Here is a 17,454-nt window from a genome sequence, read left to right on the forward strand (position 1 = left end):
TAATCAATAAGAAATCACTGAAATGAATATCTTCTCTAGTTAATACAAATACTCTTCTCTGCTATCTGAACTGAAAGATATGCAGAATCTCTCAGAGAGTTTATTTAAAGCAGTAAGAAAAGCAGCTGAGACTGCTGAACTGAAAGCAAAACTCTGTATATGTACAACAATTCTAAATGAGATCAAGGCCTTGTATACACAGTGAGAGGCTGAGACAGAAGCTAAGCAATAATTGATATTTATCACAGATTAAGCATTCACTATGAAGAACTTTGCTGATGCAATCATCATCATTAATAAGAATAGAGAAAACCAGGTCATAGACCTGTAATAGAAGATTAAATGTTTATACAGACAGATAATCACACTAAATCTGAAGATCTTATCACAATTATTTATAACTTTCTCAGAAGTATACACATCATCTGAGACTGCTGCATATAATAAGAATTCAAACTTGAGATATACTAAGCTGAGAGATCTACTGAAGTCATTAAGCTTTAATAGCAACTGAAAAAATAATGCTGTAATTAGCTGACTAAGTCAGATACAATTATATTATCAAATTGAATATGAACTCACAGATAGACAGTTAACAGAATTTCAATAAGTCTTAAGATCTGTTACATTTCTATATGAAAAAGCAAAGTCATTATAAATAACTGATGAAAAGATGAATCTCACAGATTGAAAGTGATACTCATTTTCACGAGTATAGAATGAGTTTTTCAAATGAATCTTGCACAACTTTAAGAAAGTGAATATATAAGCTAAGTATTATAAATACTTCACTGAGTGTAGATAAGTAAGTGATCTTATATTATACTTCACACACTTCAGCTTATACTATTTTATATTGAATGAAGAGCTTTTAACATCTTTCTGTTTATAGATCTTTATTCATAATCTTATATCTGAGTTAAGAGTGAAATAAAAATGCTTAATCTTATAATCAGATATAATGAAAGAAGTATACAACATTCTCATTATACAGAAATAAGTAAGTTAATTATAATAGAAAATACTGTAATTGAGTATATCTCAATAGAGAACAAATAATCAGACTTCTATAATACAAGTCATACATCTGAACACAATAAATCTAGATCTGAATGCTATCACTAAAGCACTGAATTCTCTGAAAAAGGAATTCTCTGAGTGAAAATCTTGATATCACAAGCATCAAGCTTGCTTCAACTGCAGATGCTAAAATCATGATGTAAAAGATTATATATAGTATACACAGTTAAGAAAAGTAAGAGAGTCAAAAAACTGACAGAATCAGTGAGCTCAGAGATACTCACTGATATTCTATGAAAAGTCTTCAAAGTGAAAGACATACTCATGTTAGATGACTCTCTGAATTCTGTAAATGCAAAGAGAAAGCAGGCTTCTGAATGAGATACAGATGAGAATGAAGAAGCAGACACTCATATCAATATCTTAAGACTCAAAATGTTAATGTATAGAGAGCACTTGAATAAGAATTAAGAGATGACTGTAAAAGTGTTAGTGATTACAGAAGCTTCTATATAATATATTAATAATTATATAATCTGAAGACTAAAAGAGATCTGTCAAATGAAGAATTCTCAATATATAAGATTGTCTGATAACTGATATTTAGTATCATGTGCAAGAGTAAGAGTTCTCTTATACTTCAGAGAATAATCTTGCTATATCTGAGTATGAGAGCTGCGGAACATGAGATGCACCCTTATTCTCAGACTTAATTAATTCAAAGATTCAATTCACAGATTCAATGATGTACATATTATATACAGTTAATTAATAGAAAGAAAATGATTCATACAATTCTATCAACTGATATGAGAAGAATATTTCACATCTCTGATATAGAAGAGTTAAATCTGCTTACATATTAACAAGTAAAGAGAACAATTCACAAGACCTCATTTAAAAGCATTCTGTATATCATACAGAATCTGAAAGTGAAGAAAACCAAGATAAAGAATATACAGAAGGACAAGCATATGAAGAAACTTCTGAAAAAGTATAAGAAGATCTTTTGAACAGATCTTTTATCAGAATTGTCACTGAAATGAGAATTCATACATGAGATTGACACAGGGAATATGAAACCAGTCAATCAGAATGCATACTCTCTGTCACAAACATATCTCAAAGAACAGAAGTGTCAAATCACAGACCTTCTAGAATATGGTCTCATATAACTCTCATTAAGCATGTGAGACTTCTCAGTTCTATTTATGAATAAGACAGGTGAGAAGTGACAGATATGTATTAATTATCAAGCACTTAATAAGCTTATAATCAAGAATGAATATTCACTGTCACAGATTCAATAACAGTTAAATACAGTTGAAAATACTTAATATCTATTGAAGATTGATCTTCTCTCAGAATACTGACAGATCTGTGTAGATAAATAGTCAGTACTGTGAACAGCATTTAATATATAATGAGAGAAGTTCAAATTCCTGATAATACTATTCAGTCTGATAAATGCATCTGCTATCTTTCAAACAATGATGAATATAATTCTTTATAAACAGAATGAAATCTCATATCTCATATATCTGAATAATATCTTAGTTTTCTCAAACTTATATAATAAATATCTAAAGCATCTTAATGAAGTGCTTACAACTCTGACAGAGTATAAGCTCTATAATAAATCAATCAAGTGTGTGTTTGAAATGAAAGAGTTGAAGTTCATGAAACATGTAATAAGTGATAACTGTATACACCTCATCTCAGAGAAATTGAATATCATAGTAAATTAGTCATGACTGAGAAATATATATTATATACAACAGTTTCTTGAGTTAATTTCATATTACTGCAGATTTATCAAAGATTTTATATAAATAGCTGTATCACTCTCAGATCTCTTAAGAGAAATGAATGTTAATCTGTAGAAGAAGAAGTTTCACTCAATTATCTGAAATATCACATGTGAAGAGGTCTTTCTCACACTGAGAGAATATGTGATAACATTCTCAGTACTTATTTAATCAGATTATAATAAATCTTTCTACATTAAGACAGATGCATTTGAATGAGCTATCAGAGACACTCTTCTGCAGATAAGTAAGAACAGTAAGTCATATCTAATAACATATAATAATAGAAAACTATCAGACACTGAGCTCAATTATTCAGTATATGAAAAGAAATTGCTAGTGATTAAGCACACACTGACATTATGAGATAGATATATTAATAACAGATATATAATAACAGTGATCATGGATTATAAAAGTCTCATCTATCTACAATCAATGATAAAACCTTTCAAATGCTTAGTATATTGAATCTCAGAGTTTCAAGTGTATAATCTTCATATCAAATACTGAAAGAAATTGAATACTGTGATATCTGATACAATCAGTTGCAGATCTGATTTTATGAGTGAGAATTCTGTGAATCAGATATAAGAGAAGTTTATATTAAATATACTGAGAAAATGCAAGAAATCAGAATAAGTGAATACAAGAATCTCTCACTTGAGAAACAGTAAGATATCAGATAACAAGTGTCTTATAAAAGTAGTAGAAGAGATGCTTTTAAACTTTAAGCTGAGAAAATTAAAAAATGATGTTATACTTTACTGTAATCTAGAATATGCAGAAGCTCTCTATCTAGAACATTTATTTAGACATGACTTGATAGCTTAAATGCACAAGGAATTCAGTCACTTAGAAAGCTCTGAACTCATGAGTGTACTTAAATCAGAAGTGTACTGATCAAGCATGACTGAGAACATTCAGATATACACTCACAAGTATCTGAATTATCAGGTTATGAAGAGATCTAAGAGAGGATTAGAACATGAGAGAGTATAATATCAGATAAAATGTATGATATAACTGTTTAAATAATGAGAAGTGAATCTCATAGATATACTACTGCAAATGTCAAATAAAAATTATTGAGTAATTACTGCTATTGACTATGCTACTGACTGGTCAGTCATGAAAGCAGTTTCAGAGATAATAGAGAAGATAGTGATGAAGTTTCTATACAATAAGATCTATATCAACTATGAAATATCATACAAGATTCTAACTGATAACAGTGTGAATCTTATAGAAGAAGTGATGAGACATTTCATAAGTCAGTTACAGATAAGACATTGTAGAACAACATTATATTATTCACAGATGAATGAGAAGATGAAATACTTGAATAAAATTCTGAGCAACATACTGATAAAATATCTAGTAAGTAAGTCTATAAGATTATGAGATGAATATCTCAGTCAGATACTATTAGTCACATGAATTCAGTAGTATGCAGTCTTCAAGCATTCATCATTCTACCTGTTGTATGAATTGCATCTGCTCATCTCAGAGAATGCTTTGAAAAAGATGAGAAAGAGAACAGTAGTTACAGACACAGCAGTTACAGATACAGTAGAAATAATAGTTGCAGATACAACAGTTATAGATACAGCAGTTGTGAACACAGAATCAAGATTAAAAGAGATCAGTCACACATGTGTAAAAGCTAATAAGTTACTTCTGAACTGAGCAATTCAATTGAAAAGAATACATGACTCACTAGTTAAGAAATCAAGTCTCAAGATAAGAACATGAGCTCTCATATATAATGAGAGTTCTGAGAAGTTTCAATCTAGGTGATTTGAGCTATATAAAATACTCAAATCACATTCTCTGGAAATATATGTATTGAAAGAATCAGAGAAACAGATCTTGTATAACTTAATAAATGATTCATATCTTATAAAGATAAAGATACAAGATCTGAGTGAATTATAATCATCTACAGCACTATTGTCAGTATTGAAAAAGAAGAGACTTATAATTGAAAAGTCTTACAAAGTAAGAGAAATCATAGACACTTATGAATCAGATAATCTCACTTATTTCAATCTTTTCACAATTATAAGAAAAGAATGAGAAGAAATAAAGAAATCAGATAAATATCATACTTTAATAAGTGATAAGACTGTAGCTGATTGTATAATAATACATCATAGATAGTAGACATAATATGGCAAAGAGCAGTCTCAGAGTGACAGACTTGTATATGAGTTAGATTACAGAAGAAAAAGAAATTCAGAGTTAAATTCAACTATTTATATCAGTTCAATTATGAAGATAACAGAGAATGAAGCATCTGACACATCTGTAAACATGTGAGATTTAAGTTATCTTAATCTCTGAGAATGCTCAGAGATTGAGTGAGGTTAGTTTCAATGAGCTGTTCACTGTAGTGATCTGAGTGAGTGAAGAGAAACAGTATAATACATAAGACAGAATCATAATAGATGAAAGCTGCTGAATCTAGTCACTGAACACTGTATTATATAGAGATTATATAAGAGTAGTGACTAGCAAATAAAGAAAAAGTGTAAGAAAGAGAAGAAATAATGAATTAATTATCAACTGAAAGAGTCAGCTGTAAAAGACAAATATTATCATATATATCTTATTCATTTTCATATGTTATATATTTAATCTATTTTCAACACCATATCATCTGAAAAACATCAAAAACAAAGAAAATCTCAAAACTCAAGATTTGTAAGAAATTCAAGAGCTGTAATCTGCTCTTACAACAATGCTGTTCATGTCTTCAATTTCTCTACTGCTCTATATACAACATTAATATCATTTATTGCAAGATTGACTGATATATCAATGCAGAAATGTGTACATGTGTGTGTAGAAAAATTGAAGAAGAGTACAGAACTCACAGAATCAGAAGTCATAGCAGAGAGAGCAGAGATAAAAGAAACTGAAGAAGAAGATACAGAATTAGATTAATAACAGTAGAAGTCATCTGAGACTGAACACTTACAATCTGATATGTACACAATCTTTCTCACAGAGAAGAGAGAGAAAGTACTGAGAGAAGCTTGAGAGTGAAAGAGAATAATCTCAGTAGTATTATCATCTTTAATTAAAATAATCTCTGACACTGAAGTAACTAAGAATCATTGTTAGTATACAAAACTGTAAAAACAGAGATAATAATTACTGAATAAATACTCACTGATCTTAGAATTGTACATGCAATTACAACATATACAAGACTTCTCAGAAAGAGAGAGAGAGACATAGAGAAATGTAGAGAGAAGAACATAATACATAAACAGCTTATTCTCACAATGATAACTCAGATAAGACATATGAGTCTTATAACTGCAGATGTAAAAGAGTATAACATTTATATTTCTGTTTCTGAAAACATAAATATCTTTTATCTGCACTATGAAGTTGAATAACAGACATCAGAGAATAGACTAATACAGATCTATTATTTTAAAGAAATTCATTAGAGTAGATGTACTTATAATATTGAACTTTACAGTTGTAAAAAGTTTCTTGATATCTGTAAATATTATAACTTTATACATAATGAAACTTATAACAATTTTCTCTAGAAAAATCAGTATTAGAAGAGAAGAGAAAAAAGAAAAGTCTTATAATCTTAATACTGTTAAGAAGAAAAGTGATTCTTCAGTACAAATAAATAATTATCTTATTATAAATATTTAAAATGAATATAATAATCAGTGTCTGTGACTGAGCTTTAAATAGTTATATTATACACAGTGTTTATATAATAGATCATTCTAGAAATCAGTAAGAAGAATAAGAGTATACATACTGAGAAATGTAGTTTATCAAGCCTACATAACATCTTCTTGAAATGAGGAGAGTTGATAATAAAGACAGAAGTGACAGAGATAGAAAGAGCAGAAGTAGCAGAAGCAGAAGTGAGAGTCACAGAAATAGAAGTAGCAGAAGTGGGAGAATCAGACACAGAAGCAGGTGTAGAAGATTGAAGAGAAGTAGTAGAGAAAGAAACAGAGAGAGCAGAAAGAGATGCAGAAGATCTGCTTATATATAATATAAATAATTTCTTCATTATCACATCTCTCAAGTTCTCAATCAAGAATTCAACATTGAGATCACAATCATTGACAGACACAGATCTGTTAACACATGAAGATTCTACACAAATTAAAACAAATATATCAGTATCTGTATTCATGTAAAATGATCAGGAAATATGAGCAGAAAACATTATCAGATATCTGCTGAAAAAAGAAGATTGAGAGTATATAAGAAGATGAAGAAGATGTGTCATTTATAGTAGTATATTCTAACAATCATTAGAAGATAAACAAGTCCTGGTCACATTTCACAATGTATTATACTTACTGCTAATGAACTGCTCAGTATAAGTACTATAATAACACTTATTATAAGAATAGAGAGTCATTGTCAGAAATATATATAATATAATAGATAAACAGATAGAAGATGTTAAACAGAAGAAGAAGCAGAAATCTTGAATAAAATAATAATGATTAATAATAATGACAATGAAGAAGATGATTAAAGAATGAAAAAAGTTAGTGAATAAGTAATATAATATAGTGAAAGTTTCTTTGTAAGAGTGTACACAGAATACTAGCTGAATCAGAAATAGACTATATAATTATAAACACTAGTGGCATGCTAATCCGCATGAAGCTAGAGTGTACATCATGATTATATGAGTGTGACTGAATCTGATGAAGAAGAATGTGATTTGAAAGAATGTATAACTGCTGAATAATAACTAGACTGACTGTGTGACTGTGTCTGAAACCAGAACCAGATTTTTTGATAGTCTTATTACCAATTCAACTGATTCCATTACACAGTTTTAACATTAGATAGTAGTCTTATACTGTTTCAGTGAAACTTACTATCTACTCTTATCACATTTTTTAAATAAGATCATGATTTTCACTTCTCAATTTAAATTATTTTTATTGCTTTAAATGACTTTAAATCTTATTTGAGTGTTATCAAAAAGAATTACTTTTTAAAAAATTAAAAATAGTCTAAAAAAAACCTTAAAATGTCTAAAAATAGTAACTTTATGCTAAGAATGAGACTAAATGAGACTAAATGAGATCACTTTCTCATTTTTTTCAAGTCATGGTTTCATTTTATGATCTTATATATAGTCACTTTGCATATTTTTTTAATGACTAGTCCCAGTGGGATTCATGCCAAGAAATATATGAGATCAGACCAAATGAAATCAAATGTGAAATTCATGATCTCAGCGGCTAGTCTAATAATAACACAGTTGCTTCTGAACATGCTTACACTTCTGAATATGCTTATGAATGTAAAGAGGTCATAGTAGTCACTAATTAATTTAGTATAATGTATATAAGAAGCTGATGTATGCCTGTAATTGTATGCTGACTCAAGCAATCTTTGAATCACATCATGACTTGAAACAAATGAGAAAGTGATCTCATTTGATCTCATTTAGTCTTATTCTTGACATAAAGTTACTATTTTTAGACATTTTAAGGTTTTTTTAGACTATTTTTAATTTTTTAAAAAGTAACACTTTTTGATAACACTCAAATGAGATTTAAAGTCATTTAAAGCAATAAAATAATTTAAATTGAGAAGTGGAAATCATGATCTTATTTGAAAAATGTGATAAGAGTAGACAGTAAGTCTCACTGAGACAGTATGAAACTACTATCTAATGTTAAAACCATGTAATGAGATCAGTCAAATTGATAATAAGACTATTAAAAAATCTAGTCCTGATCTCAGACATGGTCACACAGTCAGTCTAGTCTCACATATCTGCAGATGTTTCAGATACTTCATTCTCTATTGTCTTTATAATTGAACTGATGTAAACAGTTAAATTCAACTCTGAATTTCTTTTGCTTCTGTGATCTGACTTATATACAAGTCTGCTACTTTGAGACTGCTCTTTATCATGTTACACCTGCTATCTACAGTGCATTATTATTAGACTGGCCGCCGGGACCATGAATTTCACGTTTGGTCCCATTTGGTCTGGTCTCATACATTTCTTGGCGTGAATCCCGCTGGGACTGGCTATTAAAAAAACATGTAAAGTGACTATATATCAGATCTTAAAATGGAACCATGACTTGAAAAAAATGAGAAAGTGATCTCATTTGGTCCCATTTAGTCCCATTCTTGGCATAAAGTTACTATTTTTAGACATTTTAAGGTTTTCTTTAGACTAGTTTTAATTTTTTAAAAAGTAACGCTTTTTGGTAATGCTCAAATGAGATTTAAAGTCATTTAAAGCAATAAAAATAATTTAAATTGAGAAGTGAAAATCATGGTCTCATTTGAAAAATGTGACAAGAGTAGACAGTAAGTCTCACTGAGACAGTATGAGACTACTATCTAATGTTAAAACCGTGTAATGGGATCAGTCGAATTGATAATGAGACTATCAAAAAATCTGGTCCTGGTCCCAGACACGGTCACACGGTCAGTCTAAAATAATACAATCAGCTACAGTCTCATCACTTATTGAAGTGTGATATTTACTTAATTTCTTCATTGCTTTTCATTCTTTTCTTATAATCATGAAAAGATTAGAATAAGTGAGATTATTCAATTTGTAAGTGTCTATGATTTTTCTTACTTTATAAGACTTTTTAATTATAAGTCTCTTCTTTTTCAATACTGATGATGGTGCTGTGAATAATCATAATTCACTCCAGGTCTTACGTCTTCATCTTCATAAGATATGAATCATTTATTAAGTTATATAAGACCTGTTTCTCTGATTTCTTCAATGCATATATTCTCAGAGAATGTGATTTGAGTATTTTATAGAGCTAAAATCATCTAAATTGAAACTTCTCAGATCTCTTGTTTTATACAAGAACTTATATTCTTATCTTGAGACTCAATTTCTTAACTAGTGTGTCTCATATTCTTTTCAATTAAATTGCTCAGTTTAGGAGTAACTTATTAGCTTTTATACAGATATGACTGATCTCTTTCAATCTTGATTTTACATCTGTGACTACTGTATTCATAACTGTTATATCTGTAATTTCTGTTCTCTTCTTTATCTTTTCTGAAGCATTCTTCAGAATGTGCAGATGCAATTCATATAACAGATAGAATGATAAACACTTGAAGACTACATGCTGTTGAATTCATGTGACTAATAGCATCTGCTCAAGATATTCATCTCATAGTCTTATAGACTTACTCACTAGATATTTCATTAGCATGTTGCTCAGGATTTCATGCCAGTGTTTTATCTTTCTATTTATTCATGAATGATATAATGTTGTTCTATAATATCTTGTCTGTAACTGACTTATAAAATGCCTCATCACTTCTTCTACAAGGTTCACACTGTTATCAGTTAGAATCTTATATGATATTTCATAGTTGACATACATCTTATCATATAGAAACTTCATTATCATCTTCTCTATCACCTCTGAAACTGCTTTCATAACTGGCCAGTCAGTAGTGTAGTCAATAGCAGTGATTATTCAATAATTTTCATTTAGCATTCATGATAATATGTCTATGAGATTCATCTCTCATCATTTAAACAGTTATATTATACATTTCAACTGATATTACACTTTCTCACATTTCAATTCTTTTTTAGATTCTTTCACAACCTGATAATTCAGACACTTATGAGTGTACATCTCAATATTCTCAGCCATGCTTAGTCAGTACACTCTTAATTTAAGTACATTTATAAGTTCAGAGCTTTCTAAGGGACTGAATTCCTTGTGCATGTGAGCTATTAAGTTGTGTCTAAATGAATGTTTCAGATAGAGAGCTTTCATATATTCTAGATTATAGTAAAGCACAACATTGTTTTTTAATTTTCTTAGCTTAAAGTTCAGAAGTATCTCTTCTACTACTTTTATAAAATGCTTATCATTTGATATCTTATCATACTTTAAGTAAGAGATTATTGTATTCGCTTATTCTGATTCCTTGCATCTTCTCAGTATATTTAATATAAACTTCTCTTATATCTGATTTGCAGAATTCTCTTCTATGAAATTGAGTCTGTGACTGATTGCATCAGATATCACAGTGTCTGATTTCTTTCAGTATTTAATATGAAGATTGTATACTTAGAACTCTGAGATTCAATGTACTAAGTATTTAAAAGATTTCATTATTAATTATAGATAGACAAGACTTTTGTAATCTATGATTATCATTATTATATACTTATTATTGATATATCTATCTCATAACATCAGTGTGTACTTAATTGCTAGCAATTCCTTTTCATATACTGAGAAATTGAGCTCAGTACTTGATAGTTTTCTATCATTATATGTCATCAGATGCAGCTTGTCATTCTTACTCATCTACAGAAAAGTGTCTCTGATAGCTTATTTAGAGACATTTATCTCAATGTAGAAAGGGTTATCATGATCTGATTAAATAAACACTGAGAATATTATTACATATTCTCTCAGTGTGAGATAGATCTCTTTACATGCAGTATTTTAGATAATTGAATAAAACTTCTTATTCTACAGATTAATATTTATTTCTCTTAAGAGATCTCAGAGTAATACAGCTATTCATGCAAAATTCTTAATAAATCTACAGTAATATAAGATCAACTCAAGAAACTGTTATATATAATATACATTTCTCAGTCACAGTTAATTCACTATGACATTCAATTTCTTCAGAATGAGGTATATACAGTCATCACTTACTATATATTCTATACACTTCAACTCTTCTATTTCAAACACAAACTTTGTTGATTTAATATAGAGCTTATACTCTGTCAGAGTTATAAGCACTTTATCAAGATATTTCAGATGTTTATCATATAAGTTTGAGAAGACTAGAATGTTATTCAGATATACAAGATATAAGATTCAATTCTGTTTATAAAGAATTATATTCATCATTGTTCAAAAGATGACAGATGTATTTATCAGACTAAATAATATTATCAGAAACTCAAACTTTCTTTATTATGTATTAAACATAGTTCACAGTACTGACAGTTTGTTTATATGAATCTGCTAGTATTCTGAGAGAAGATTGATCTTTGATAGATATCAGATGTTTTCAATCATATTCAACTATTATTGAATCTGTGACAGTGAATATTCATTCTTGATCATAAGCTTATTAAGTGCTTGATAATTGATACATATTCATCACTTCTCATCTGTCTTTTTCAGAAATAGAACTGAGAAGCCTCATGTACTTGATAAGAATTATATAAGACTATGTTTTAGAAGATCAGTGATCTGACACTTCTATTCTTCAGAATATGTCTGTGACAGAGAGTATGTATTTTGATTGACTGATTATATATCTCTCATATCAATCTCATGCACAAATCCTCATTTCAGCAGCAATTTCAGTGAAAGATCTGTTTAGAAGATCTTTTCATACTTCTTCAAGAGTTTCTTCATACACTTGTTCTCTCATATATTCTTTATCTTGATTTCCTCTGCTTTCAGGTTCTGTATGATATACAGAATACTTTCAGATGAGATCTTGTAAATCATTCTCTTTACTTATTAATATATAAACAGATTTAATTCTTCTATATTAGAGATGTGAAATATTCTTCTCATATCAGTTGATAGAATTGTATAAACTGTTTTCTTTCTATTGATTAACTGTATATAGCACATATATCATTGAATCTGTGAATTGAATCTTTGAAATCAATCAAGTCTGAGAATAAGGTTGTGTTTCACATTTTACAGCTCTCACACTCAAATATAGCAAGATCATTCTTCAAAGTGTAAGAAAACTCTTACTCTTACAGATGACACTAAATATTAATTATTAAACAATCTTATGCATTGAAATTAAGTGTTTTCATTTCACTCTTAACTCAGATATAAGATTATGAATAAAGATCTGTAAACAGAAAGATGTTAAAAGCTCTTCATTTAATATAAGATAGTGTAAGCTGAAGTGTATGAAGTATGATATAAGATCACTTACTTATCTACACTTAGTGAAGCATTTATAACACTTATCTTATATATTCACTTTCTCAAAGTTGCGCAAGATTCATTTAAAAAACTCATTTTATATTCATAGAAATGAATATCACTCTGAGTCTGTGAGATTCATCTTTTTATCAGTTATTTATAATAACTTTGCTTTTTTATATAGAAATGCAGCAGATCTTAAGACTTGTTGAAATTTTATTAACTTTCTGTCTATAAGTTCATGTTTAATCTGATGATATAATTGCATCTGATTTAGTCAGCTGATTACAGCATTATTTTTTCAGTTATTATTAAAACTTAATAACTTCAGCAGATCTCTTAGCTTGATATATCTTATATTCAGATTTTCATTTTGTGTAGTGATCTCAGATAATATATATACTTCTGAAGAGATTATGAATAATTATGATAAGATCTTCAGATTTAGTGTAATTATTTATCTGTATAAATATTTAATCTCTCACTGTACATTTACAACCTGGTTTTCTCTATTCTTATTAATGATAATAATTATGTCAGCAAAGCTCTTTATAGTGAATGCTTGATCTGCAGTGAATATTAATTATTGTTTAACTTCTGTCTCAGTCTGTCACTGTATATACAAGATCTTGATCTCATTTAGAATTCTTGTATATATACAGAGCTTCAATTCTAGTTCAGCAGTCTCAGTTACTTTTCTTACTGTTTTAAGTAAATTCTCTGAGAGATTCTGTATATCTTTCAGTTCAGATAGCAGAGAAGAGTGTTATTTATATTAACTAGAGAAGATATTCATTTCAGTGATTTTTTATTGATTATACAGTATCTATCTTTATATTATTATATAATTTCTGTTATTATTGTATAATTATAATAATAATCATCTCTCTTTTATCTCTCTGAATAGAAAGCAGACATTTTTGAATCTAGTTCACTACTCTCTTTTTCTTTCTCATATCTCATCTATTTGCATATATGATATTTGTCTGAGTGTGAAGTTTTTTCTTAACAAGCAGACCAGTATTAATCAAATACTCTTTTATTCACTACTTCTTTATATACTATCTTTTGAGATGTTTAGAACCACACTGACATGATAACTATAAATCACTTTATAGATGAAATTATCATGTTCTGAAGAAGTCTGTGCTTCTTATCAGTTTTTAGACATGCTATCAGATGTGATTCAAAGATTACTTAAGTCAGTATATAATTACAGATATACACTGACTTCTTATATATATTATACTAAATTAATTAATGCCTGCTATGATCTCTTTACATTTGTAAGCATGTTCAGAAGTGACTGTGTTATTAACTGATAATTATACATTCTTTCAAATCACATAGAAAAAGATCTGTAAGATTATATCTTCTATTCTAATCAGGTTTTTAAAGTATCTAATATATTGCTTTACTTCACTTCATAAATGAGACTGTTAAGTATAGACTGACTGTTAGAATTATAAATTTCATATTTAATCTTATTTAATCTGATCTCATACATTTTTTAATGTGAAATTCACTGAGACTAATTATTAAAAAAATATGCAAAGTGACTATTTATCAGATCTCAAAATAAGATCATGACTTAGAAAAAATAGAAAAGTAATCTTATTTAATCTCATTTAATTTCATTCTTAGCATAAAGTTACTATTTTTAGACATTTTACGGTTTTTTTTAGACTATTTTTAATTTTTTAAAAAGTAACACCTTTTGATAACACTTAAATAAGATTTAAAGTCATTTAAAGCAATAAAAAGAATTTGAATTAAGAAGTGAAAATTATACTCTTATTTAAAAAATGTGATAAGAGTAGACTGATCATGTAACTATGTCTGAGACTAGAACTAGATTTTTTAATAGTCTCATTATTAATTTAACTGATCTCATAACACAGTTTTAACATTAGATAGTAGTTTATACTGTCTCAGTGAAACTTACTATCTACTCTTATTATATTTTTCAAATGAGATCATGATTTTCACTTCTCAATTCAAATTATTTTTATTGCTTTAAATGACTTTAAATCTTATTTAAGTATTATCAAAAAGTGTTACTTTTTAAAAAATTAAAAATAGTCTAAAAAAAACCTTAAAATGTCTAAAAATAGTAACTGTATGCTAGGAATGAGACTAAATGAGATCAAATGAAACCACTTTCTTATTTTTTTCAAGTCATGATTTCATTTTAAGATCTCATATATAGTCACTTTGCATGTCATTTTAATGACTAGTTCAAGTGAGATTCATGACAAAAAATGTATAGAATCAGATCAAATGAAATCAAATATGAAATTCATAATTCTGTTGATCAGTCTAGATAAGAGTAGATAGTAAGTCTCACTGAGACAGTATAAAACTACTATCTAATCTTAAAACTATGTAATAAGATTAGTTTAATTAATAATAAGATTATTAAATATTCTAGTTCTGAACTTCTGATCTCAGACACAGTTATATATAGACTGACTGTAAAACTGTGTCTGGAACTAGAACTAGATTTTTTAATAGTTTTATTATCAATTTGACTGATTTCATTACATAGTTTTAACATTAGATAGTAATCTTATACTATTTCAGTGAGACTTACTATCTACTCTTATTATATTTTTCAAATAAGATCATGATTTTCACTTCTCAATTTAAATTATTTTTATTGCTTTAAATGACTTTAAATCTCATTTGAGAGTTATCAAAAAGCATTACTTTTTAAAAAATTAAAAATAGTCTAAAAGAAACCTTAAAATGTCTAAAAATAGTAACTTTATATTAAGAATGAGACTAAATGAGACTAAATGAGATCACTTTCTCATTTTTTTCAAGTCATGATTTCATTTTAAGATCTGATATATAGTCACTTTACATATTTTTTTAATAACTAGTCTCAGTGAGATTCACATCAAGAAATGTATAAGATCAGATTAAATAAGATTAAATATGAAATTCATGATTCTGACAGTTAGTCTAGTTACATAGTTAGTCTAGTTAAGTATAAGTCTCACTATAATTAACATACATGAGTTTAATTTCAGAATGAACTTAAATTTCAAATAAATACTCTAAATATTTAACAGTACTAAGAGATATTCTAGAAGTATACTCTAGAAGTTTCTTGAGCTCTAGAACTGAGTTCACTGAGAGAAGTTACTGTAATAAGTTACTGAAAAGAGTCACTGTAAGAATAAGTGCTCACAGGTGATTATTCAGATGTTTGCAGCTTGATGTGATATGTACTATTAACTACTAGAAGTATTCACAGTAGAAAGATAAAATATAGAGATTAAGTATATAATAGCATTCAAGCTGAGTTGTGAATAGTATTCATGAACTTCAGTCTATATAGTTGTGTGTAGTCAAGGGCTGCTAACTCTATTAATTATATGAGATATAGAAATAGAGATAAAGAATCTGTGAGAAGTGAGATTTCTTACATATTTCTCCCTCTCTAAGACTTTATTCATGAAGCCTTTCACTGAGTGACTTCATAGAATCAGCTCAGCACTGCAGTGATACTCACTAAAAACTCTTCATATCTATAAAAAAATCTCAGTGAGGAAATATCTCTTATTACTATAAAGAGAAAAGAGTCTGTTACTTAGTTTCTTATTCTGTAATATTCTTTATAGTCTACAGATTCTTCGCTGACTATCATGCAGATTCATCTTACAGCTTTTATACAGAAGAATTCTGGTTCACTCTCAATTATTTTCATGAGATTTTTATGTGATTATTACACAGATTCATCTCACAGATAAATCACTCTCTGTGAAATTACTCTCATCAAAGAGAAGTATTCATGAGTTAATCTTTTACTTATTCTTATGAATCATTGTTCTTTGACACTGTAGAATTGTGAGGAATTTTTCATTCTTTTATCAACTCTGTAGAATTGTAGAATCAAGATATCTATAATCTATAATCACTCTTTATAGTTATATAAAAAGATTCAGATCTGCAATTTACAATCACTCTTTATTTACTAGAGTGATCTGACTGTTCTGTAGAATCACTCACAGTGTAAGTAAACCTTTCTAGAGTAGTATAAATATCTCAGATCTGTTCACAGAATCTCATCTTCTTTTCTCTTTTTCTGTAACAGCTCTCATTCTTATAAACTGTGAGTATTCTCATTCATTCATGAAGTGTTTTTACTCAGATGACAGAGAGAGTGTGTTTCTGACAATATCTGTATATTAATTCAAGAACTTCTCAAGAATAAAAATTTTTTTAATTTGAATATCTTTATAAACAATGTCTGACTACTGCTGAGCTTCTTGTAAGTATTTCTGCAACTTTTCTGATTGCTTTTTACTGACTGATGAAGCAGAGATGTTATCACTTATAACTAGACTGACTGTGTGATCATGTCTAAGATCAGTATCAAACTTTACAGTTATTATATTATCTAAAAGCATTACTTCTGATCATAATTTATGTTCATTATATTGATCTTAAATCATGTTATATTAAATATTAAAGATCTCAGATTCACTTTTCAAATAAAAATCTAGTCTCAGATAAAGAATATATTTGAATTCTTAGTCACATTTTCATTCTGATCTCATTATTGAGAATGATACTAAATGAGATCATGAAATCATTCTCACTTAAAGCATTTCGTACTAAATTACGTAAGAGCGCTTCAGTGTTAAAACGCAACATTAATTCAA

The 17,454-nt window shown here is 28.3% G+C and overlaps 2 protein-coding genes across 2 annotated transcripts; one reads left to right on the plus strand and one right to left on the minus strand.

Annotated features, from left to right (window-relative positions):
- Nucleotides 1–334: 334 nt before the first annotated feature.
- Nucleotides 335–1,219, plus strand: BDBG_16177 (uncharacterized protein; the record flags this gene model as incomplete). Its single annotated transcript, XM_031724180.1, has 2 exons — nucleotides 335–489; nucleotides 1,148–1,219. Coding segments are annotated over 2 exons (225 nt in total), but the record flags the coding sequence as incomplete, so codon positions are not given.
- Nucleotides 1,220–7,181: 5,962 nt separating this feature from the next.
- BDBG_16178 (uncharacterized protein) lies at nucleotides 7,182–7,453 on the minus strand (the record flags this gene model as incomplete). Its single annotated transcript, XM_031724181.1, has 1 exon — nucleotides 7,182–7,453. A coding segment is annotated over one exon (271 nt), but the record flags the coding sequence as incomplete, so codon positions are not given.
- Nucleotides 7,454–17,454: the final 10,001 nt, after the last annotated feature.

This window comes from Blastomyces gilchristii, assembly GCF_000003855.2.
Source record: "Blastomyces gilchristii SLH14081 genomic scaffold supercont1.1, whole genome shotgun sequence".
NCBI lineage: Eukaryota > Fungi > Ascomycota > Eurotiomycetes > Onygenales > Ajellomycetaceae > Blastomyces > Blastomyces gilchristii.